We start from the raw sequence: 25915 nt of genomic DNA, 5'->3' as shown, positions 1-25915 counted from the left end.
GGTTAGGTTATACGCGTTCCGCTTCTGTTCTGGACAGTGGAACCCCCTAATGAGGCTGTAATGGAAACGGTGTTTGAAGCAGCGCTAACCAAGGCACTGATGTCGGCTGCTTTCAGACTCTCAGCAGCTCCTCACCTGTCGAGGAAGGCCTGTCCTCCCAGGCCCAGCCTGGCGTCTGCCTGTGGTAATCCCCTTCTGAGTGCACAGAGGAGGCTGAGGAGGGCCGTTCAGCTCCCAAGTAGCCTTGCCCCGGGATAGGAGATTTCGATTTCCTGCTGTTTGACTTGCTGATCAGCTTTGGTTTGCAAACTCCTCCTAAAAGTGAAATAAATTATTACTGCTGATATTTAGTAATTATGTTCTCAACTTTAAAATCTACCAAAATGCTAATGATTATCTAATGCTAAGTGAAGGAAGCAAAATGGTAGCATGAAGAATCCAAATCCTAGCGCCTAATGAAGTAAAAAAGTAATATTTAAAAGAAAGCCAGAATTTACTTAGAGCAGCTAAAGTCAAAAAGGGGTACGTCCTCATGCCATAAACTCAGAAACGTAATCAAGGAACTAGCATTTCTGGAACATCATTTCTTTCTTGGCCTTGGAGCACAGAAACTGCTTAAGGAAATGAAAGCTGGCTGACAAAGATCTTAAATCCTCACTTTCTCCTGCCCCACCAGTTTACAGAGGAGGAATAAAACTGTAGAACAGAAGCCCCTTCAGGGCACTACTGGACCTCAGCAGAGCTTGACAAGTCAAGGTGGCCCTTTCTGCTTCTCCAGGCTGTACAGCTGATGAACTCAGCAGAAGTTCACAGGAGTGGGAAGCCCCAAGTGGGCTCTAGAACAAAACGTTAAAAAGATCTCAGAAGAGAACAGAGTCCAGGTCACCAGCAAATGTTTTCCTCAGCCCTAGCAGAACAGTTTCACCCTGCCCCCAGTCCTTCGAGGTACAGAAAAAAAGGAACAGAAAGCAACTTTGACCCCTCCAACTATCTGGAAAAAGAAGAAATGCAAATCCTTGATGATAAGGAAAAGAATATAATAAAGAAATGGGCGGGGGCAGGGAAGGTGATTCAAACACTAGAGAAAACTTCGGAATACATGAGGCCAGTTTAAGAAAGAAGCTCAAAGAATAGATAACCAAAACGAAAGGGGCGAAAGGGCTTAGGAAACAAAAGAACAGCAAGGGTCAGAATTGACACGAGGGAAAGGGAATTATTAGTGCAAAGGAAAAATTTGAGAGACAGTAAAAGCAACAGAAAAAGATCAAGATGACTAAAATAATTAGAAGGTTAACAGATAGAGAGAACAAAGACTATCCAGCAAAAAGGTAACTCTTTCTGAAATGGAGGGCCCCAAAAAGAAAGAAAATAACTAAGAGGAACATTTCCCTGAATGCAGAAATCAACCTGAAGGGGCAAACACCCTCCTGTGATCAACAGGACGAGGAACACTAACACACTCATGATAAATTTATTGAAATCGAGGTAAAAAAAGGATTCTTTGTGCAGAGAGTCACCACCAAAAAAAGGTGGGGGGGAGACATCTGGTCTTATTTTTTATACAACAATGAATGCCAGAAAAAAGCCTAACAGTGTCTACGGGATGTTTTGAGAAAAGTACATGCTGAATATCATAACCTGCCAAGCCGCTGTCTCAAACATAAAGGCAGCAAGAAGACACTGTCGAGCATGCACCTCAGGATACAGCAGCCTTTTGGAGAAAACGGTGTGAAAACCTTACCAGAAACGCCATAATAGAAAGATTATGTAACCAGGATAACTGTATTTGTGTAAGTCACCAATACTACAACCTTAAAACACACTTAAAATCAATAAAAATCGGAAGATTAGAGCAGAGGTGGGAGACAGTGGCTCATCTTTTAGAGCAGAAAATAAATTCATACTGTCCTAAAATTAACATATATGTGTAAAAATAAATAACTAACCCCCCTAATCTCTTTATCTTTTTCTTAACCTTAGTGAGATCGTTTGTTTGACCATAACAGGAAAATAAACTAAACTTAAAATGTTACTGACCTTCAGGTAGTTTTTAAGGTATAAAAGATATTCTCAAAAGATTAAGAAAAAAGGTTATATATACATATATAAAGAGTAGAGTCCTGGTTTTTGTGTGCTTGCTTTTTTTTTTTTTTTTTTTTTTTTTTTGCTGTACGCGGGCCTCTCACTGCTGTGGCCTCTCCCGTTGCGGAGCACAGGCTCCGGACACACAGGCTCCGCGGCCATGGCTCGCGGGCCCAGCCGCTGCGCGGCATGTGGGATCTTCCGGGATAGGGGCACGAACCCGTGTCCCCTGCATCGGCAGGCGGACTCTCAACCACTGCGCCACCAGGGAAGCCCTGTGTGCTTGCTTTTAATAGGATGCATAAAATTATCTCATTCCAATAAGCTGTCCTTTTATATAAACAACACTAGCTTTCTAGACGATGTGATCTGCTTTTTTTCCCTTACTCTATTCTGTGGCTTAAAATTCTTTTATACTGAGCCTGTCATTTTTATTTCAATCGTAAGTTACTTTGATTCAAAAGCAGAATATGAAATTGCACTTGTATTACAATTACAATGTACGTGTACAGATAAGGACTAGATGCAAGCAAAAATAAACACTGATATGCTGGAGGGTGACTTTCTGGGTAAAAATTTTCATCCTTTTAAATTTCGTATTACTAACATGTCTGAGCAGGTTAAAAAAAAAACTTGGTTTAAGTAACTGAAACCTTCCGAGGTGACTCTGAGCACATAAATGAAATCTCTTAGTGTCCGTTAGAACTTGGGGTATAAATTGGCTTTTTCTTGGGAAAGGCGGCAGAAGAGCACGGAAATGAGCCCTTTACCTGAATGAGGTGACGGGTCCCCTTCCTCTCTCCGGGCCTCACCGCTGGTCACCACTGAGGTGCCAGCACCACCAGGCACCCCCCCCAGGGGCTGGGGCATGGCGACCCCGTGGTCCTCCACTTTGTCTTCAAAGCTCCCCATGAGCGCCTTCCGGATGATGTCCTCCAGCCCCAGGTTGCTGGCAGGGTCAGCAAAGGAATGACCTCGGGAGCTCACGGAGCCTGCAAAAGACGAGCACGACGCCTCTGCCTGATTCCAAGGGCAGGTTGGGAGACAGGAGCCCCCCCAGGACACGCAGCACCTGGCAAGGTGCCTACAACACAGAGCCCACACGGAGGCCGGCTAAGTCCAGCAAGCGTAACTCACAGGCAATGTGTTTTTCTTTGTTAAATCAGGCACCCACTTGTGTGAGAGTTACTCGAGGATGGCTTTCTTCTCTTTTTAGCTCTTTAATAGTTTTGATTCTCTTTCTTCATTTTTTTTTTTTTTTTTTTTTTTTTTTGCAGTACGTGGGCCTCTCACTGTTGTGGCCTCTCCCATTGCGGAGCACAGGCTCAGCGGCCATGGCTCACAGGCCCAGCCACTCCGCGGCATGTGGGATCTTCCCGGACTGGGGCACAAACCCGTGTCCCCTGCATCGGCAGGCGGACTGCGCCACCAGGGAAGCCCCTTCATTTATCTTTTCAACAAGTACTTACTGAATCTCAACTCATTATTTACCGCCACTGACTCCCTCCCTCCCTGACTAAATGATGAGCTTTCCTGGAGCAGTTTCCTGTATGCAGTCGGTATTCAATACCTATTTGCTGGACCGACTGCTACTGTACCAGTTTCCTATTGGCAAACAATGTCTTTTGAATCTTACCTGAGGTGGTGACTGCCGGCAGGTTAAAGATCTCAGTTCCTGGCTGAGCAGCTGCTGTATTTAAACAAACATTCAAGTTAATTGAGATGTGATAATCACGTACATCGAAAGAGATACAGCCTCAAAAAAAAATCCTACAATAAAATTAACCTTCTTATTTTCCATGATCTCAACTTTATTTTTCACCCATTAAGTGAAGATAAAGTGAAAGAAAAATTTTTTTTTTTAAAGAAATCAGAAAGTAAGAAATCAGAACAGGAGTACTATAATATAGCCCAGGAAGGAAAGGAACTTTTGCAGTGCTGGAGAAAACACACAGAGGGAAAAGCTGCCCTCAGAACAGGAACCCAGGCTCGCTGGGGAAGAGACGATGACTCTAAGAAGACCCTGCAAATATCCGAGTTTGAGATTAGATCCGGGGGAAAGGTGCCCTGTGAACGGCATGAACACGTGACCACGTGTGTCCCTGCCGTGGTTACCTGGAAACTATTTTTTTGATCCCAGGATGAGATAAAAGATTCTGCCTGTTGGTTCTGTTCATTCCTGCTAACTGTGCATTTTGTCATTTGCTCAGCTTGAATGACAACAGCTGGGACAACCTGGGAGCTACTTGTAAAGCACTGTGCCAGAAATAGAAGGAATTTGGGAACATAAACGGTGTTTTCATCACGTCTTCCAACTCGATGCTGAGACTTTGAAAGAGAAAGAATGTAGGAAGTAAAGTGGGTGGCTATAAACAAGCGGTGTCCCAGAGAAGAATGTGCAGTTTCGGGCAAGACCCCAGAAGGGGGGCCCGTCCGTGCAGATGGGGAGCGCATGCAAGCCCAGACACTGACTTCTGGGATCAGGGAAAACTGTCCGGGCGGGAGGAGGAAGCTCCAGGAAGACTGCACAGCAGGGACCACACGGTACAGGCTCCTCACAGGTCAGGAAATGGTAGATGAACTGAACTTGAAATAGCACAGGGTGGTAGGCCCAGCCTGGTAGTTACCACAAAACCTGGGGAATAGGACTCATTCATTTCACAAGTATTTACTGAGCGATTATTTGGCTGAATAATAAAATCACCTTCATATTGATCAAAAAATGGTCATATGAAGACAATTTCATACTGTTCAACCAACGATAACACTAAGGTACTGGACTTAAAATGCACCCCTTCACCTGTGGAGCTCACAGGTCAGCGGGGTACTTTCTGAGGCCATCAGGTCAGAATCACCTGGGGAGCTTAGTAAAGTGCCGGTTTCTGAGGTTCCTGCAGCCCCATAGGCACGTGTTTTAACAAGCCCTCCAGGTGACTGTGATGGGCAGTGAAGTTTGAGGGCCTCTGGTGTAAGACAGATGGGCAGACTTACGAGAGGACATGGTAATTACTCAGAAATGAGGGAAAGGCAGACAGGCACTCAGGAGCTGCTGAGGCTGACGTGACAGTAGGAGGAAGCAGCATCGGGGTGAAGACCACGGACAGCGCCCGGGGAGAGCGATTTGTGGAGCCTCGTGAGGGAACCGTGGAGGAGGAGGGGGAGGACCAGAGGCCTCTGTGTGGAGGGCTGGCATGGGAAGTCATTTTAGACATTCAAAGAGCCAGTAAGACGTTCAGGAAGCAATGAGGGCAGCAAAGATGTGTAAGTAGAGCTTAGTAGAAAAAGCTGAACTCCAGATACAAGTTTGGGAGTTTTCAGCACATAGTGCAAACCGCCCGAGTGGATGAAATGACTCAGAGAATACAGTGCAAGAGGAGAAACTGGAAAACCAGCATCCAAGAGCCAGGTAAAGCAAGACCTAGCTTCTAAGGAGACATAAGAAATGGTCAAAGAAGTAGAGAAGAAAACAGGAGAAAGCAGTACCTGAAAGCCAAGAGAAGAAAGTATTTCTGGAAGAGGGAAGTGGGTCACTAATGTCAACAGTAGCAGAGAGATGAGATAAAGTAAGTTTCAAAGCATGAAGTTTTTTGCAGAGTAAAGGCACTGATGTCCTCGGTGGGAGCCCTGAGGTGAAGTGAAGCTGTCTTGGTTGCCCAGGGCTTGGATTTCTCAGTTCTACTTCCTGGTGAGAACCCAATGTGCCTGGAGTCCCACGAGCCCACTGGTTCTTTAGTACAACCCTTTAATTGTCCCTTTCCACAATCAGAAATCCCAAACTAAAGCAAATTTTGTTAGTACTTGCCTTACGACATTAATAAAATTTACCTTCTGTTAGATATTTGTATCAATATACATTTTCACAGAGTAGAGACCACCTGTCATTCTCAAAGCACCCAACAGAGCACCCTGCTCGATAAATGATTATCGAATTAATGGATGACCGAGCTACTGCCTAAGGACAATGGAAAACATTAGAAGAGAGAAGAAAAATATAAAGTAGGCTTCTTCAATTCATACAGAGCATTTTCCTATCAAGAAGAATTTCTTCCTGAAGAAGAAGAAAGAAAGAATATCTGTAAGCCTGAGGGCAACTCTGGTCAGCCTTCTAAAGTATTTCTTTTAGACGATTTGTTGCCATTTAAAAAGTGAATCTAGTAATCAAGAGCTAGGATAGCTACACAAACAACAAGTGACACTGTGCTCTTTTTTTCTCTGGGACATTTGGCCTTTATTAATCATGAAGTGTCACAGATCCAAACACACCTCCACCTGGCAGTTTATAGCAGGTAGCCCAGAAATAAAGCAGATTGTAGGAGGCCTGGATTCTACAGGGCATCCCACACAGCTTCTGCATCACTGGATACACGTGAGGAAAGGACCACGAGTAAGCCTGGGTGATGGCACGAGTGCTGAAAACAGCGGGCACGTGCATATCCACCCTAAGGAAAGGCTTGGATGCCCCAGAGCTCTATCCCAGTGGACATTTACCAGCGGCCTGGGTGAGGACGCCGAGTGCAGAACTACTGGAAGCATGGGCTCTGGCGCTGGAATTCCTGAGTCTGAACCACAGCCCAAATCACTAGTTATGTAACTTGTAACAGTTAGGAAACCCCAGTCTCAGCTTCCTCATCTACAAAGCAGAGATGATTCCAGCACGTGGTGTGCAGGGTTTGTTATGGAGATTACAGGAGTCTACACATATTCCCGCTTAGAACGGAGCCCGGAGCACAGCAGTGCTGCACGTGGAGCTGCAGTGGCTGCCGCTCCTGATGCTGGCACCGTCCTAGGTGGCGGGTCTAGCAGATCTGCACGCCACCCACAAAGACACTGGCAGGGCAGAAAAGGAGCCAGCACAGAGGGCCTCGTCCCATGCTTGGTGGGAGGGACACAGGAGGACAGCAAGGGGAGGCTCAAGGGCAGCTCATCTCAGGAGACTTTGTATCTGTACCGACATTAAGTGCATTGGAACTTAACAGCACATAGGTTGTCAAAAAACCCTAATACGACCCCAGACCCCCTTAAAATGATGAATGTGGTGTGGGTCCTACCACAGTACTCAGAACCTACTGAAAGGCTAAGCCGAATAAAGCGTTTTTCATGAAGAACACTTGGGATGGCAGGAATGCTCAGAACCAGGCCACCTGATGGACAACCACTGAATCTGGGGTGCGTGTAAAGAAAAGACTGGAAGGGCACGACCTGTCTGCAGACAGCTGAGACGGCCCGCATGGAGGAAACGCGGACCAGGGCAGCAAACGCTGGAGGGCTAATCCCACCCCACATGAGAAACAAACGTCCTAGACCCGGCACTTGTTCCGAGGGAAAATGGAGGGCTGCGGAAGGAGGCAAGTGCTTGCTCCCTAACAGGAGATCCTCTCGTGCCCACAGACATTTGGGAAGGAGCTTCAGGATCTGCTGTGCTTGGACAGATGCCTGTAAGAGCCTTCGAACTCAAGGATTACACGAGAGGCAACACTGGAGACACCATTATTACTGCATATTTTATTGGGGTTCATGAAGGAAATCCCACTTACCCATGTCAGAGTCACCTCCACCAGAGGAGTTCAACTTACGAAAGATCTCCTGCTTCTTTGACTTAACCATGGGTGAGGTGTTCTCCAGCTTGGTGAAGAAGGAAGGCAAGTAGCTCATGCTCCCTGGTGATCGGGAATCACTCCTGTTGGGGACAGTTAGCGTGTCACCGTCATGCGCTCCTGCCCCGCCCATCCCAGTACCAGGCCCAGAGTCCCTCCCCATCTGTGCTGACAGCCTAGGGACAGCGTGTGACCAAAAGCCAGTGAGGACATCACATCTGAGGACACAAGGATGACATCAAAAAACGAGGACTGGAATAGAGATAATCTAGAACCAAGATTCTTAACAAAGAATGAATGGACCTTAATAGGAACACTGGTCACGACTCTGTCTGATCAACAGCACAGGCACTGAGATATTTAGGGTTACTATGTAAGCTGGGAACTATTTTACTAGCAGAATTACTTTGAAGTACAATAAAATTGTAACTACTAGCACACCTGCCTATAAAATAGCAAGCACTCACACCTAAGCAACAATTAGACTTGAACAGAATAGCTACAATGTAGAAAAAAGTTACCTATTTGACTGTTTTCAAGCCTGTGACCAGTTGAGCTGAGTTTCACATAAAGACTTCCTTTCATATTTCATTGGCAGCTTCCTATACTAACACATTTAGAAAAACAAGTTTCCTCCACCAGCGCAGGACTACCCAGGATCTAACTAGTGCCAGAGACGGTAACAGAGAACATATGGAAAGGTGCTGATGATTTGATCTGGTCCATCACTCAAACATGAGAACACCTACTGTATCCAAGAAAGACAAAGAAAAATGACTAAGACCTGGTCTCTGTCCTCAGAAAACTCACAAGCTTAGGGGAAACACGTAAACGTATAATTAAATTTAACATCATTCCCTTTCCAAAAATGGATTTTGTCCTCATTTCCTTGAAAGGTACCAACCTCTATTTGGTTGCCTATTAATATATACAATAAGTAAATAACTATGACACATTGTTAAGAAATGCACTAACGGTTTGGAGTGAGACAGACCTTGGTCTAAAGCTGGACTCCCTCTTACTTTATTTGATCACCAGCAAATCAGAGCATCAGGGGAGGGTGTTCCACACCAAGAAAACAGCACGAGTTCAGATGAGGGAACTCAGGGCACAGGGAGGGAAGCGTGAGGGTGGAGCGGCAGCAAGTGGGGTGAGGAGCATGCACCTGGCCACAGAGAAATTCAGTGCCACGCTCGTGACCAAGTAAGTGCTCGAGTCCACTTGAGTTCTAGACAGATTGCTGGTGGAAGTGGACCAGGCAGGGGCCAAGTCAAAGGCGTCTAAACCAAATGGGAATAAGAATCTAATAATTCCTAGGGTTGGGTTAGGGTCAGAAACTGCGAAGAGAACACATGGTAAACAGCCCAGCCCAGGGGCTCACTGTGACCCCCTTCCACTCACAGCCCAGACACCGGGTGCCTAGCAAGCACTCAAGCGGAGTTCAGCGGCCACACAGAAATCTTTTAAAAATAAGATCTAGGATGACTTAACTTCAAGAAGAGTAATGAACAATTATGTTCTATGACCTATTTAAATATTACAATTTTTTCTTTAAAATCCAATGGCATTAGGTCACTAGGAAAACAGAAACAAAACGATCCTCCTGACACATGACCCGGAAGAGGAAAAACGCACTGACTTCAGGAAAACGAAAGGCACGCAGTGCGCGCACAGGCACCTCTGCTCCGCGGGCTCGGCTCCACGCTGGGCCAGGAGCAGCACGCTGTCCTGTTTCTCGTGCACGACCGGAACCTGGGGTGGGGAGATGGGCTCGTAGGGCTCGCTAGAGACGTGACTCCTCTCTGGGGACTTTCCAGGCCTGATACTGGAACATACAAAACATTAGACAGTCTTCCCAGGGCTCACCTGCGGCTTACCCTGAACAGGAACTGGTTACCTCATTACTTCAGTCATTTCAAGGACCAAGAGTTGGCAATACGTATCAGAAAAAAAGTGGCCTCAGATACTCACTCTGTACCTAGTTATTCTGAAAAAGTCTGTTACTGTTGCTTCATCCAGGCACACGGAGTCACATGACAGACAGTGCCGGGGACAGGCCGCAGCCCAGGCTCTGTGGGGAGGTCACTGCCCAGCACCGGACCCCTCGTGCCCCTGGCCAGCTACTCAACTGAGCCCTCCAGGGTCTTGTTGCTGATTTCGAGCCAGGACCTACCAGGTTACTTCCCCATTAAGTTAAAAGACAAAGGACTTGAGCGCCACACTGACACCTACAATTTAATGTTCTTCCTCTGGACACCATGTTGTAAGGATGGTGTGAGATAAACACTGTTAGGGCCCAAAAGAGTTTTTGGTTTAGAAACTGTACATATTAAAAGCCATCTGTGACCTTTAATAGCTGCTTTTATTACTATTATAGATAAGTATAATTATATATATGTATTATTTGTCATTTCTTTCCCCAATCTCACCCCATCCAATTCTTAGAGGTGGCCATTTTTGACCATTTTTCTTTTAGTTCTTTGGTGGGCACCTCTAAATCATCTAAATAATCAATCTTATACCTTTCTTGATGTATCAGAACTTGAAACAGTATCTATCAGTTTCCTTCCATGAAAGATGAAGAGCTTGACTACCTTCTCTATGTTGTTGCCCATTTTATTTTAATCTGTAGTTTGTCTACTTTAACTGTATACGTAGCATACTCAGCCATTTTTATGTGATTTACAGCATTTAAATTCTGTTCTAAAACTCTAGAAAAACTCCTCTGTGTTTTGCTCATTGACTGAAAAATCAGTTAATGGTGTTTTACAACACTATGGATTTTGTAAACATTTTAAACTGTAAAACCAGGTAATCCGACTAAAACCAATGAAAGAAATGTAACATTCCTCATTCACATGTACAGGTGTAGGGCTTCCCTGGTGGCGCAGTGGTTGAGAGTCCGCCTGCCGATGTGGGGGACACGGGTTCATGCCCCGGTCTGGGAAGATCCCATATGCCGCGGAGCGGCTGGGCCCGTGGGCCATGGCCGCTGAGCCTGCGCGTCCGGAACCCGTGCTCCGCAGCAGGAGAGGCCACAACAGTGAGAGGCCCGCATACCGCAAAAAAAAAAAAAAAAAAAAAAAAGTACAGGTGTAGTGATGCAGAAATTACAAGTGAAAAGTCAAAAGGATTTTCTTTTCAAAAATGCCATCAACTGCTCAAAATCTATGTAGTACTTCGTATCAAGAATGTACCATGGGGCCTCCCTGGTGGCGCAGTGGTTGAGAGTCCGCCTGCCGATGCAGGGGACACGGGTTCGTGCCCCGGTCCGGGAAGATCCCACATGCCGTGGAGCGGCTGGGCCCGTGAGCCATGGCCGCTGAGCCTGTGCATCCGGAGCCTGTGCTCCACAACGGGAGAGGCCACAGCAGTGAGAGGCCTGCGTACCGCAAAAAAAAAAAAAAAAAAAAAAAGAATGTACCATGAATGACTCTGCTATAGCTTTCTGTTATTTGATAACAAGTTCTCTTCTTTGGTTTTTTTGTCTTTGTTAAAAGAGAATGGGTTTTCATCTTATCCTTAAGATCATCCAGCTTCTTGAAATGATTATGTCATTTGAGATTTGTTTCAAAACAACCCAGTCTGAGGGTAGGGCAAGTGGGGATAAAATGAAACAAACTGGTCCTATGCTGAGGATCTTGAAGGTGGGCGATGGATGCACGGTGGCATCTTACACTGTCCTCTCTACTTCTGTGTGTTCAAAAAGTCCCACAATAAAGTTGTTTTTTCCCAAATGAGCACATTCAGCTTCTTAAATAAGTTATTCTTCCTCCCTATGTTCTCTGCTAACTTGGGGGGTCGGAAGGCAGACTGGAGAACCACCTCTGCTGCAAACTGAATTGTGGCTTCTGCTGCTCTGGGTCATCTATCCCTCTGTGTGTCTTCCAGATCTTTGCAGAATCTTTGACCTGCTGACACCCCAGTCTTGTTCTCAGTATTTTTATGAACTTCATGAACGTTCATGCTGCTCTACATCAACTCACATGCCCCAACACTTAGTCTACTACCTTGAACGAACAGCCCCTGCGTCCATTTTTTAAACTTCCAAATGCAGAGCACTGGGGGAGAAGACATGCTCTTCACCACGTAGCCCTGCATATAAACGTGTTTCCTCTCGTGGTGCCTCTCTTGGCCTCACTTTCATTATTTAATGTCAGCTTCCTAAACATCTGAACATTCTTAGGATTCTGAAGAACCAGGCAAAGTGTCCCGACATTACCACCAAACCACACATTCTTCCTGTCTTTGCAAACCCACAGAGTAGAGCAATCAACTTGTGAATACATAATAAAAAGGTATAGGACCAAACTGCCCAGTAGACATCCCAAGAATAATATACAGAGGAAAAACCCTCATTTACACTTTCCAGGGAATGAACGTAAAATAACTTTAGGTATAAGAAATGAATCTCCTAACTTGGAGATACAAACTATTTTACTGTTGGGAAATTTACATATGGCTTAAAATAAAGACCATACCTTCCCCTGGATTTGTCCACAAGATTTTCTGGAGAGACCCTTGAACCTGGTCTTTGATGGTGAAGAGACTGAGACTGGGATTCTGGGCTGTAACGGTTTGATGTTTTAGTCCTCACGGGTGTAGACACCAAAGCAGACGGTGAATTTTGGAATGTAGAAGTAGGAGGCTGCTGGGGAGGCTGTGAGGGAACTTGATTTCTAGCAAAATCTTGCGTGATAATTTGCTGTGTGTGAGAGAAGAAGGAATTAGTTAGAGCCATTGAGTACTTTCAAAAAAGTGTAGTGTAAAAAAATCTAGACAACTTTATTGTGATTCTACGTGAAATGTGCCTCCTACTTGATCTTTCTTTAAAAAAAAAAACTAGTAAGAGTGAGAAACTTACACAGATGTGATCAGCAAGTGTGATGAGTCGGTGTGTCCTGGGCACCTGCCCCACCCCCTCGGCCTGAGAAGATGGGGGCGGCGGCGGCTGCGGGGAGGGCGACTCCGGCTGCGGCCGATAGTGGTGCAGCGGTCCTTCGTACTGCCTGCAGGCTTCGTCTAACGGGGACAGACAGATGTCTTACTCCAGGGAGGCCCGCCTTTCACTCATGAGCAAAGGTTAAATAAACATAACGCAGAGAAACACATGGAAGGGAATTCATATCTTAATTTTGAAGAAAAAATATTTATTCACTGAGAGAAATCAGAAGACTAGCAAACAAAACTAATATCAACTGTTATCATTAAAATATACACAAAAAAGTCATCAATAATGGCTTAAAAACTGTTTTCCATTAGAACAGTTTTAAAAGTTTTACATGTTTCTAGACTCATACAAGATTACTCTCAAACAAAACGAGCTATTTCTTAACGTGCTCTGGACAGGCAAGAAGAAGGAAATGTGAAAACACGCAAAGACCCACTTTCTGCCTGGCTCGCCTTCACGACCTCCGGCTGGTAGGCCTGCAGCCTCTCGGGGGGCGGCGCGGGGGAGCTGGCAGGGCTTATCACCTCAATGGCATCGCCAGGTGTTTCATACCGGTGAGAAGATACTTGAAGAAAAGAGAAGAATCTATTTTAAAACTAATCCTATGAAAAGTCTCGGAAGTCCAAGCTCTTCAAACCTATTTGCAAATTTTCAGGTTTTACTCTGAGAAATGTTCAATGGCACCTCAGGTCAATGGAAAAAACAAAACAAAACAACGAGGTCAATGCATGGTGTCAAAGGTCAGTAGGCGCTTCCTCGGACTCCTAATCCTGGCAGGGTATGGAGTTTCCTGAAAGTCTGTGGGCTCTAAGACCTTTAGGTGAGGCAGAACAGAAACAGAGCTTGACGTACTCCTGGGGGCTGGAAAAGAAAATCACCAGGAAACTAATCAGAAGGGATTAAACCAACGAGAGAGTAGATGTCAACAGTCCACAGTTTCCAGTCGTTTCCATTCTGTGGGACAGTCAGCTCTTCTTTACCAGGACGACTTTAAAGCTGTAGATTAAGTAACATCACATAATGATTTTCTCAAATCACTGAGTACGCTGACAAAAATTTCTCCCACTTTTTAGCACCACGTTACACTGTGAAGATAAACAAATTGTAGGGAATGTCTGCAGGGAAGCAAATCACTCCGTTGGGTTAGCAGAAAGGGAGGATGCACATGCCAGGGAAGGGCCCTTCTACGATGCGGTTCCCAAGGAAACTGAGGGTCTATGCAGTAGGGGTCCAGGTACTTTTCTCAGTCCTGCCATGGCCTGAGAGCCAAGAATGGGGGCGTCGGGGGGCTGTGACCTCCTGCTCAGGAACCTTCTGACTCGCGAGTGCTGTGTGCACCTTTGGGTGCACTGAAGCACCTGAGGAAACGGTCAGAGGCCCAAAGGGTGTATGACCCTGGCCAGATCAGCAAGCGTGGCCAGGCGATGATGGGTCCTGGACACAGGCAGAAGGTGGGAATGAACTCTGCTACTGGACCACCACCCACTCCTCCAGCCTCATCTCAACAGCCCTCTCCTGCCCCCCACCAGGCCACGGAAGCTGCAGTAACCTGGGTCTAGTACACTCAGGACAGAAACCTGATAACGGGGGTAGAAATTATCTTTGGAGAACTAAAATAAGTCACTATATTCAAAGTAACTGATACTGCTCTGCAGTGGGTATTCATCACTGTTCACGAGCCAGCATCCTCCTAATCTGCTCCCCACATCCAGCGCGCAGTCACGGGAGGCCTGGCACCACTTGGAGCCACTGTTCCTGATGCCTGAAGGGGGCTGGGAGGCTCTGGAGAGGAAAAACCGGAGGGCACGCCGGCAACTGCGAAGAGCCTGTGGGCTTCACGCAAGGAACTGACTCAGCGATGAAAAGATAAACACTCAGAAAAGCAGCCAGACTCTCTGCTCTCAGACATTCTGTGACGCAAACTGAAAAGAAGTGTTGTCGGGCGATTAGCGAGCATTCAACAGGCCCCAGGCTGGGTCACCACATGAGTGCTGGTGACTTCCCTCCAGAAGGCCTGGTCGTAGAACTAGGGATCTTCCAGATTTCCTGCATGGGTAATACCTACTGGGCTGATTTTCATAGTCCAAGCTAAAGGATGTCTTTCATTTACACAACAGGCTACCAAGCTGCCTCCCACTTGTCTCCAGAAACCTCAGCAATGGGGTATTTACCCAAATAGGTTACGACTAGGCATGGAACTGACTAAACTAAACAACAGTGCACTGCATGCTGGTGCACAGGGCCCACAGGTCACTGTCTCTGACTCTACTCAGTTCATTACTGGAAATGAGAGGTTACTACGTATGGTTAAATTACTTCAGTGTTAATGGATACTCGTTTAAATACTGGCCTGTTCCTTCAGGAATTCTATATAGAATTTAGGCTGTAGTTAAAAATAAATTTAAAGTAACTTTTCTAGCATTTTACTGTAGATCTGTGAATTCTTACACTTAACAGGGTAGATATCAAAGTGACTAACCAGACTTGGTCAAAATCCAACTTGCAAGAAATGCCAATTACCAATAATAATAATTACCAACAAGGTGGTCTCGCTTTTTAAAAAATCTATCTTAGAAAAAGAACACTAGAGGCTTTGGAGTATCGGCCTAAGTACTGAATCCCATCCTAGGAAATGTTTCTTGAGGAATGAGGCCTCGGTAGCGCTGCGCTTGATGACACACCCGTCACCTTCCAGAGCCTGAAGATGTTAGTGGGCTCCGCCTCTATCTCCCTTCCAACCTTATCCCCACAAAGGGCATGGCTTCTCATGGAAAACACCTTGACAGGTACACTTAAGACACTCTTGATATTTAAAGAGTCATAATAGCAGAAGAGACACTTTGCACCCCTAACCCACAAAACCTTTCCATTACATTTACTACCAAGATTAGAATTTCTTTACACCGTATGGTTCTGCTTTCCCTAAAGAATCACGTAATTCCGTACTCAGTACCACAGTGCGAGGTCGGGTTGAGATACATACAGCTACCGGAAGAGTCTGAACTCTGGGAGCCACGTTCCCTTGCATCCTTGTCCGAGGCAATCTGCCGGGTGATGATCACGTCTATGAAGTTAGCTGCGGTAATGGTAGTCTTCCCTCGGGTCCTTAGCTCCTCCTCATATCTGGACTTTGGAGGCGGCCCTCTCTCTTTCCCAGCCTCAGAGTAAACTACTGCAGAAGGAGGCTGGGGCTTGCCACTCGGCAGGGCTGCAGGAGTGTACGGACACTGCCCGGGTCTCTTCTCCGCCTCCAGGCTTTTCTGCTCTAGCTGCTGCTCGCTAACTGCTGCTGACCTGCTCCTCAAATTCTCTTCTAACCTGGCAGCTTCATGCTTACTCTCTTTTGTTTTGGACACGTCCATCTGGGGAGCAGACGCTGCGGCGTCCACAAGAGCAGCCAGGGCGTCCGCAGCAGTATTGTAACGGGAGGCCGGCAGGCCCTGGCTGATGGATGGGCCCCCAGCAGGCAGCGGCCTAAAAATAAAACCAAACCAGAAGTCTGTGAAGGGGAGACTCTCTCCCGGGGGCAGGGGGTGGGGGTGGAAGGGAGGGAGGGGAGTGTGTGTGTGTTGGGGGGGCGGGGGGGACGGACGGACTGCAACAAACACAGTGTGCAGCAGGAGGAAACGTCACTCTCCTTAGACTACTGCAGTCACAGATTTAAAGGCGTGTGTGCAGAAGATGGGGAGTTCTGGTCCAAATGTACACAGAGACCTACATGATCCGTAGCTGTGCGCTCGGGTCCAAAGGTGTGATCACGCTGGTTCCGTTGGTTCCCTGGAAAACGCTGGGTCTCTGCTGCAGCAGGGTCTCCTGAGCTCTGACTGAAGGAGACGGGGAGCGAACGTAGCCGTGGCTGCTGGGCCGGCCGGGCTGTTCTGAGCCTGCAGGGCAGAGGGACAAAGAAACAAGCCATAAGGAAGAGGCTGGACGGCATCACTGGGGGATGGTTGCCTTCCTAATATTCCTAAATAGGAGAAAGGAAAACACGGGAAGAAACTTGCTACCCTGCTTTCTGGCCTTTCTAGAAATAAATTCTGTAAGGGTTTTCCAATAAAGATGCAATAAAACCACACTAGTAATTTGAAACAAAATCATCAGCTACCATTTACTGTCATTTCCATTTTGGTGACAAGTTTCTATCTTGAATCCAAAGAGAAATAAAAATAACACCAATAATGAAGCACTAACACAAATCAGATAAGTTCGTTTCTCAGATTTTTCCTCAAACTCTGGCGTGTTTCTCATTTCCAAACTCAAGTTTGCAACAACTATCTAAGTATCATAATGCAAATAATGCACATCTGCTGCAGCAGGGCCTGAGACTGCCCACCCAGCTGCAGCTCTGCGGCTCCCTCCGCTTGGCCGAGGCTCTTCCACAGCAAAGCTCCTTCACTCACAGGGTCTCAGGTTCCCCCTCTTCACCCTCTCCCCCACCTCCTGGGGTTCTCGGCCTCACCCTGACTTTCCTACTGGAGCCAGCAGCTCTGGCAAACACCCCTGTCTTCACTTCAGAGCAGGCGCCTAGCACAGCCTTCTGAGCAATTTTCTCCCTTCTGACCTCACACCGGTACTGAGTGCCCTGCAGGGCACATTCCTAGAAGTGGGGTTACTATTTCCGTTTTTACATCTCTGAAGAAGCTACCCCTATTTACACTGACATTGACAATGTGTAAGAATCAGTGTTTCTTCACACACCTCAACACAGGATATTTATCGACCTTTCAAATGTCTGATGGAGAAAAATGGTACTTTATTGACTTAAATATGCATGCTATCCATCAGTGAGATCACAAACATTTTTAAGGCACAGTTTCCTAAAAATCACGTATGAGTTCCACTTGGCTTTCTTTAATTAAATCAATCCCCATGGTTTCTATACAATCAACATATAATCAATATTATGGTGCTACCTCACGATTCATTAAAGCACCTACTATGGTCAGACACTTAGTGATTCTTTAAATTATATACAGACAACAGGTTACATCTAAACGTACGTAGGCTTTGCAACCATTGACTTGTTTGAGGTAAATCCCCAGGAATGGTATGAGGAAGTCAGGGGTGACCGCTGGCCTTGGCCCCTCCTCAATCCAGGGGGTCTGTCGGCTGTGGCCGCGGGAACGTGACACCCTCTGGGTCCGCAGCAACCTCTCAGGCGGGTCTCTGGCCCCCTGTGCCCCCCCGCCCCCTCTGCCCCCACCTCTAGCAGCCCTCCCAGGAACATCTCGGGACAGACCTGCTCCTCCGTGCACACCTGCCCCCCGATATCTTGTTCAAGCCAGACTCTCCACTCTCAGTCAGCATCTCCGTGCTCTGTCTGTTCTCCTAAGTACTGATCTGAGTATCTGACAACATGGACATGATCAATGGTTTGATTTCACAGAATATAAAATGACAACTACGCCGTGGATAAGAACACATCTTCCAAAGACACGTCAGATTAGCTACGGCCAAAACAATCACTATCACTTTGTTTTCACTAATCCTGCTCTATCTGAAGTGCAGACCAATCTTGTCTCTCACCTCTTCCTCAACCCCCATTATCCAGTTATTGTGAAGTCCTTTTGATTCACCTTAACAGTATTCATCCAAGCACCTCCTTTCTGGCCATTCCCAGTGTCAACCTATCTCAGGAGACACAGGGACGACACACATGGTCTCACTGTCCTCCTGGCACCAGCCCACACCCGCCTCCTGGGTTCTAACCCATCTCAAGCTGCTCCCGTGCAAATGCCCCTCTGATCACACCACCTGCCTCCTGCACTGGACCGTAATTCACACCGTCACACAGCCTGCTAACCATGCTGTCCACTCTTCCTTCACCACCAGCTCCACAAGACACCCGTCTTCACTGGTCTCCTGTGAGCCTTCGCCCGGGCGACTTTCGGCTTCAGTGAGCCCTGTGCCCAGTCTCTGCAGACCCAACTGCTGGGACCAAATGCCCACGACCTCTGCGCCACTGCAGCCCACACAGCACCTCCACTTCAGTGCCATCACCGCCTTCTGCCTGGTAACTCTTGGTTGCGAGGTCGCCCCGGCACCCGCTGCTGCATGAGCCTGAGGCCTCCCACCCACCTGGCCGCAGGTAGAGATCCGAGGAGGCTGCGGCGAGGCGCTCCCGCTCCTTCTCCCGCTCCCGCTCTCTTTCAGCGTTTGCCGCAGCAGCGAGGTGTGTCGAGTGTCCTGGAAAACACACAAACCTGCAACTTGAGGACAAAACGTCAACGTACAAGTGCGTCAAACAAGTTTTACATTCTCAAGTGACTGAAAGATTTTCAGAAAGTTCCAAAGCTGAACTGTAGGAAGTGTGTCTTATTAGGAGTCTCGAGTGACTTCAGAGCATGACACAGGCTCCCAAGATCTCTCCCGAGTATCTAGGGACAGATGGCGCAGAGGAACGATAACTAATATTAAATGGAAAACTGCAGACCAAATGCAGGAAAAGGACCCCAAACACCTCCAAGGGCTCTGCTGCCAGCACATGAGCACGTTGTCCACACCAGCAAGGGGTGAGCGCAGACCCACCTGGAGACATGGACGCAGAGTTGTACGGCCGGGGAGGGAAGGTGACCTGTGTTCCAGGAATGTAAGTGATTCTGTCCATGGGGGGAGTGCTTGTTCCCCCTGGATGAGGCACTAAAATTGCCGGGGGCATATTGGTCAGGTCGATGATTCCTATTCAAAAGAAATACAACAGAATTATGTTTTATTTGTTACTCTAAAGATACAGAACTACACCTGGCTTTTTAATTTTGTTTATCTCTAAAACCCAATGATAATTTGCACACAGTAATACCATCTCCATCTAGAGAAGGATATGAAGTACTGCACCCCACACCAGCACCCAAAGACGTGGACAGAGGAAAGAGGGAGGGAGAGGAAAGAGGGAGGGAGACTGGTGAGACCATGGCTTCAAACCCCGAGCACACTGGTCTGGTTTCAATACTTCAGTGTTGCCAAAACAGCCCATCTCAATGGATCACTTTGTTTGCCTTCCTGGGCTAATGGCTATGGAGAGAAGGAACGGCCTTTTCTTTCTTTCCATCATCCACCCGCCAAGCATTTATCAGAGTGCCTAGGAAACCCTGGGCGCACAAGCTCGAGTCTGCAAAGGCACACACCCCTGGTTGCTGGGTACGGAAGACCCAGCTGCTGCTCCCGGGGGGACAGCCCTCTGGCCACGTCCGGGCGCAGGCCCACTTGCATCTGCTGTGAGGTTATGTAGTCGTTGAGGATCGTCTGCCGCGTGTTCTCCATCGCATAGAGCTGATACTGACTGGGGTAACCTGGAGTTGGTGACAGCTGTCTCTGGAACAGGTAAGCAGCAGCTGCTGAGGGAGAGGAGAGAGAGAGGCGTCTAGTTTAGTCTGGGTAGAATGCATCTGCCAAACATCACCCACAGAAAACGTAAGGAAAAAAACCATCTGCTGAGCTCTGTACACAATCAACTTCTAGCTGTCATGGGGCCGGGGGTCGGGGGAATACAGGATTTTGGTGGATTCTTTTTAGACCCTGACATATCAGCAACGTGAATATAAATATTCTAATGTCAGACGTAATGGAAATGGGGAAGACAGACTAGACAAAACAAGAGTATTAAGCTTTTTACCACTAGAACAGTAGCTAAGAAAAATTCTCCAGTAGTTTCATTTTCAATCTCTGACGTGGAACTTTATTAGATTTTTCACCTGAAGTCTCCAAAAGTTGTGTTTGAAAATAAAATTATTTTTTAGAGTACCGATCATCTAATACAACTAAATGGAAATATGTGTGAAAACACTTTGTAACAGATAGTAAATCTACTTTTCTGGGGGTAAGAATGATTAGTCTACTAGCATTTAATTAGCGTGTCTGTTTAAAGCAGAGATTAGCCAGCAAAGGGCCAGGTGGTCAGCATTTGAGGCTCTGTGGACCATTCCATCGTAACAACTCAACTCTGCCATTACAGTGTGAGAGCAGCCAGACAAAATATAAAGACAGGTGTGGCTGTGTTCTAATAAAACTTTATTTGTACAAACAGGCAGCAGCAGGATCTGGCCTGAGGCTGTAGTTGTTCTGACCCTAGGTTAGAGCGTGACACAGATGCCAGGAAGCTGGAGGTGTGGTAATGAGCAGAACACACACAAGGAACTTAGTGCTGTATGTCAATTCTATCCCAATAAAACTGGAAGAAATAAAAGAAGATAATGCCTCTATCCTCAAAACATTGATCATCCAGCTCAAGCTCAAAAATGGCAAGCAAATGAAACTGCTATGAAATAAAGGATTATGATAAACACTAAATGAAAGTAAAAACTTTTGCTTCTGTCTGAGAGCTTGAAGGAACTATCATATATATATATATATGAATGTTCTCCCTAGGAGAACAAACGACAAGCTTTCGGGAGTGTCTGCGTCCCCTTCCTCTAGAACTCGCAGCTGAATCTGTCAGCTGACTGTGTGAGTGGGAACTTGTGCCTCGGTTCTGGAGGCAGACAGGCCCTGAAGAACCAGGTGTGGGCTCCTCTGAAACTGAACGTTCTCAAGCGACAACGTGATGGTACTGACATCATGACAGCCCAGCAAAGACTCTGCACCAACCTGCTGATGGGACTCCTTTCCCTGTGCAGAGTCCACTGCCCGGTGCCCCCAGCATCACCGTGCCCAGTGCGGGCTGCTCTCTAGAAAACCTACACGCTTCTACACCGACCAAAGCCATGTTTACTCAAAGTCAGTGGTGTCTGTTCAGAAGTTCCTTCCAGCTGTACTTGCTACTGTAATTGTGTAACTTAATGAAAAAATCTGTAAATCTTTGAGAGAAGAACAAAAAAAGTGGTTTCTCCAGAAACTAAGCTGACTGTTTTGGAAAGACTCAATATAGAAGCTGAATTAGGTATGGACTAGATCATTTTAAAAGACTGGGAAAAAATCTAGAAGGATTCTGTATTTAGATTGCTTTGAAGTGTCTTTAAATTCTAACTTCACTTAAAGAACCAAACCTGGAGATGTATCATTTATACAAGAGAGACAGTGGTGAGGTTTAATCAGTGGCCCCTGACCTGAGATCAGAACACTGGTGAATGCATGTCTCTGTTGTAAATTGAAACATATAACGTATGCATGTGTCATTTAAAAACAGTTCTTCACATTAACCCACTTTTCCAATCAGCTTAACCAAATGCCATCAGACAAGAGAGCTTTCCACATACCTAGTATTTTTAGTTCTTTAAGGGGTGCTGGTAATATTTTGTGTCTTGATCTGAGAGCTGGTTACATGGGGTGTATAGTTTGTGAAAATTCACTGAACTATATACACTAATGACACACGCAACTGTCTGCGGACTGTACCTTAATAAACAGAAAGTCTAGAAAGGCACACAGGTATGTTATTTCTTTGCTTTCAGTTATTACTACACATGGTGCTTACCAGGATCTAGAGCCCGGTGGAACGGCATGGCTGGGTCCAGATGTGTGGGCAGATGGCTCCGGTAAACCTCCCCTGGGGCACTGCCCCTGTGGTGCGCCTCAAAAGGGCTGTGGCTCACTGCAGGGTCTACCCCAGGAACTGGAGACTTCGCTGTGATGCTTTCCCTCTGGGTAGGGGTCAGTGTCGATTTCCTTTCATGACTGGTAGACTTGCTAGAAGAAATCGTAACTGCAAGAAAAAAAAAAGGGGCCAACACCACAAATTCTTAAGCAAACTTGTTAATGTTCATTTTTCAACCACTGAAATACAGACCATATTCGTATAGTATTTTGATCTTCTCTTCCCACTAAACATGTAACAGTAATCTTGCAGAATATGCAAATGTGAAGAACTGGCAGGCACCTCTGTGATTTGGAGACTGCCCCCTTCTGGATCACAGCCCGGGTTTACCCCCGAACGCTACGACTAAAAACGACGTGCGACACTCCTCTTTAAACCCCGCTATACACTGTTTCGTTGTCTCTGCAACCTGATATTCTAATTTCTCTTGATCCTGCATGCATCAAACCTCAGCTTGCTCTCCGCCTGCGTTGCCAGCCCCTGCTAGGCTACACTGAGTCTCCTCGCTCTGTACGTCCAGAGACTTTCTTACCAGCATAAGTCTCCTCCCTGCCCCAGCTGCTTCTTTTCTACATGACGGTATCCAGAGAGGCTTGATCGTCCCATCAGTGCTACCAGCCACAACCCTCTATCATTTTAATGATTGTGGTAAAACACACGGAACATAAAATTTACAATTTTAGCCATTACAAAGGGTACTCTTCAGTGACAGTAATACACATACAATGTTGTGCAACCGTCAGCACCACCTAATCCTTCAGAGTTTGATAATATCAACTTTGCTATGATCACACAAACCTGCCTGTCAAAACCAAGAAATCAGGCTGGTTTAGTACATCCCCTCACACCCCAACTTGCTCTAACTTGCAGAGCCTTTCCCTCTGCAGGGCACTTCTCCTCTTTCGTAACTAGAGCCAACAAGGTTTGGGTTCACTCCATGCCCCCGAACAGGCACTTTCCTCTCCTTCTCCCTCCATGCCACCCCTCCCACCGCCCACACCCTTCACGCCCACAGCCTCACAGAATGCAGCCCAGGACCCTGCACGGAAGCCCAGCCATAAATGAGTACCGCAGTACCGTCAAAAATGCTAAGTGGAAGCATGTTTAAGGGCCTTGAATTGCTTCAGGGACCACCTGGTAGAAACCATGCCTCTCAGCTCGCTGATCTACCTGCCAGCAGCCTAAACCCCAAGGAGGTGTGGGGTCGTGGCGCCAACAGTAGTACCAACTGTAACAATAGTGCACAGTAACTGAGTCCTTCTTACACACGAGGCACTATTCTTTCCAAGTTCTTTAAACCTATCACCTCATTTTATCTTCAGAACAATCCAATGAGGTAATAAGCCTTAGTATTACACCACCAATTCACAGATGAGGAAACTATGGCACAGAAAACCTGAGGAACGGGTCCAAGTTAGTACAGCAAGGAGAACCCTGATTCAACCCTAAGCAGTCCGGCTCCACAGCTTAAATGTTCAGCCCCACAGCAGACGGCGCCCAGGAGCCAGCAGTCCAGACTGACTTCCAGAAAAGCTCACGGGTTAGCTGAAAATCTACTCTAAGCATTACTTACTCGAGCATTTCTGGACTCCATCACACTCTGCATTTAGTTAAAACATTAGGCATTTTACCTACAATTATGCCTATTTTAGTGTGGCAGCCAGCCTTCCAGAGCCCTAGCATCAAGCACAGCCAACAGCGCTTTCGACCACCTGGAGCCAACGCTGGGCTGTGTGCTGCTGGCGGAGGCGGACAGCACAACACAAACGTCAGACAAGGACATGAGAGGAACACACCATCGGGAGCTCTGCTCATCATGGGCGAGCCTCTGGACGCAGTGCTGGCGTAACTCCCCGGCGTCCGCCGTGCGCTGGCATCCTCGTAAATCCCCGGGCTCAGCTGTGCTTTGGGGGCTTCATGAAGCGTTGACCTGAGAACCGAGGGGCCAGAGCTTACCACCGACGTGTGCCGGGAACGCACAGGCTCGCCTGCTTTCACGTCCTCGTATTTTCCCCGTTCGACCGCTTTTATGCTCTCTGGCCTAATTTCCAGTGGAGGCAGCCCACGGGGCAGTCTGCTAGGCCCCGCAACCAAGGACTTGACGTTGTGCTTGATGGCGGATTGGCCTGAACTGCTGTCAGACTTGACGGGTGTGCCCTACAGGGAAAGAGACAGGCGTCACAGGCAGCCACAGCTCAGCCGCTTCTCCACCGCAGGCCACGTCAGGCTCGCGGCAACGACGGCAGCAACGACGGCTGCTGTCTGTGTGGGTCTCCATCACAGGTCCACTGAGCTGGAGCTGCACAGTCTCCCACACCAGAACAACTAAGGGTAAAGCAGACACAAACCTTCATGTTTCCTTCCAAGAGACCTGACACTTATAATGCTTATAAGAACTCCTGATAATCACCAGGTCGCACTGCAGTCTGAAGCGGAATGGCTACCTGGGAGATGGAGCCCTCGACCACGGGTCTCGTGCTCTGCCCCACTTCTGGCGTCTTCTGGCTTTCCTGAGTTAAAACATCTTGCCGTGGGATCTCATGGATGGAGCGCCCCATCTCTTTGATGGTGGTGATGCCATCGTAAGGTTTTCCTTTGGTAATGGCACCTTCAAATGCTCGTATGGGCGGACTCTCCCTTTTAATCTGTTTGGGGTACTTAAGGCCATCTTCAAAACTTTCAGTTGTCGCTCTTGGTGTGCCTTCAAAAAAGGATTCAAGAAACATGCTTATTAAATTAATGCCACTGAATTATACACTTAAAAACTGTTAAAATGGTAAATTTTGTTGCACAGAATTTACCGCAATATAAAAAAATGAATGCCTTGCCATCTTGCAGTTTCTAATCAATTTTCAGTTTACAAAAGATCCTTAAATAAATACTCATCGGCCATTCTTTGGGGGGGGACGGTGTTGTTCAAGATTTAATACATCACTCATCACAATCACAGAACTGTTCTAACATAATGAAGGTGTCTCTGTATTCAAAGATTAGGCAACTATCATCTTCCAATACACTATGTAACTCAGAGAAGAAGTTATAATCAGGATTTAAATATCTAATATTTCAAAAGAGAAGATATCTTGAAAAACAAATATCTTTTTCAGATATCACACACTGCACATTAATTTCAAACTACTTTGCCAGTGAGGCAGTAATGAATAAAAGCAAATGAGCAAAATGTTTACCCTGCATTATGGAACCAGACAGCACAGTCCTTTCTTTGAGGTCAGAGTGAGGGCTCCCCCTGGGTAATGCTCGGCAGATCAGTCCTTTCAAAACAAGGAGGCAATTCCGGAGTTAGACACAACACGTATGTCAGTTCACGCACACTGTTCTTAAGAGGGTGTACTGTTGATAAAAGCTCCATGGAGAAAGGGGTACCATTTTAGATTTGCAAACTATTCAGAAGAACATCATGGAAAAAATAACAAAAGTTGGAAGTACCCAAAATGACATCACCCGTTTCTTTTTAAACATTTTCCCAAATAGAAAATGGCCACAGAAGACATCTATTGTAAGTCAAAAAGTAAAGAACAACATTTTCAAAGCTAAATCTAAACACCCAGTGCTTTCTGATAGAGGTGAGAGAAAATATAGGGGGATTGTAAATCATTGTTTAGCTCTGAAATATACCTGTGGGAAGGGGAAAACATGAAAGATGGATACCTCAAAAAAAGGTAAAATATATTAAATGAAACATGAAAATCAAAATGAAAGAGATGTAAATAACCTCCTAAGAAGTTTCATGTTATACTG

General features: G+C 46.5%; 1 protein-coding gene across 16 annotated transcripts in view; it reads right to left on the bottom strand.

The window, feature by feature from the left end:
* The window catches only part of NCOR1 (nuclear receptor corepressor 1), a gene marked incomplete at its 3' end in the record, with an annotated part of 151056 nt that overhangs the window by 3078 nt on the left and 122063 nt on the right, over positions 1-25915 (bottom strand). For 11 of the 16 annotated variants that reach the window (XM_081220091.1, XM_081220081.1, XM_081220083.1 and 8 more), the window contains 17 exons: positions 25345-25428; positions 24601-24857; positions 23953-24313; positions 22037-22264; positions 19752-19961; positions 19156-19305; positions 18706-18813; positions 16346-16511; positions 15611-16101; positions 13064-13192; positions 12541-12698; positions 12158-12381; positions 9355-9501; positions 7617-7759; positions 3719-3772; positions 2853-3074; positions 136-315 (listed from right to left, as the gene is read on the bottom strand). In XM_081220091.1, coding sequence (XP_081076217.1) covers positions 136-315; positions 2853-3074; positions 3719-3772; positions 7617-7759; positions 9355-9501; positions 12158-12381; positions 12541-12698; positions 13064-13192; positions 15611-16101; positions 16346-16511; positions 18706-18813; positions 19156-19305; positions 19752-19961; positions 22037-22264; positions 23953-24313; positions 24601-24857; positions 25345-25428 — 3312 coding nt within the window. The remainder of the gene's footprint in view (positions 1-135; positions 316-2852; positions 3075-3718; positions 3773-7616; positions 7760-9354; positions 9502-12157; positions 12382-12540; positions 12699-13063; positions 13193-15610; positions 16102-16345; positions 16512-18705; positions 18814-19155; positions 19306-19751; positions 19962-22036; positions 22265-23952; positions 24314-24600; positions 24858-25344; positions 25429-25915) is intronic. The other 5 variants (XM_081220087.1, XM_081220088.1, XM_081220094.1 and 2 more) reach the window with 3 other exon arrangements.

Source organism: Mesoplodon bidens (assembly GCF_964165515.1).
Source record: "Mesoplodon bidens genome assembly, chromosome: 19".
Taxonomy (NCBI): Eukaryota; Metazoa; Chordata; class Mammalia; order Artiodactyla; family Ziphiidae; genus Mesoplodon; species Mesoplodon bidens.
Note: the sequence above shows the minus strand (reverse complement) of the source record. Positions and strands in the feature narration are given on the sequence as shown.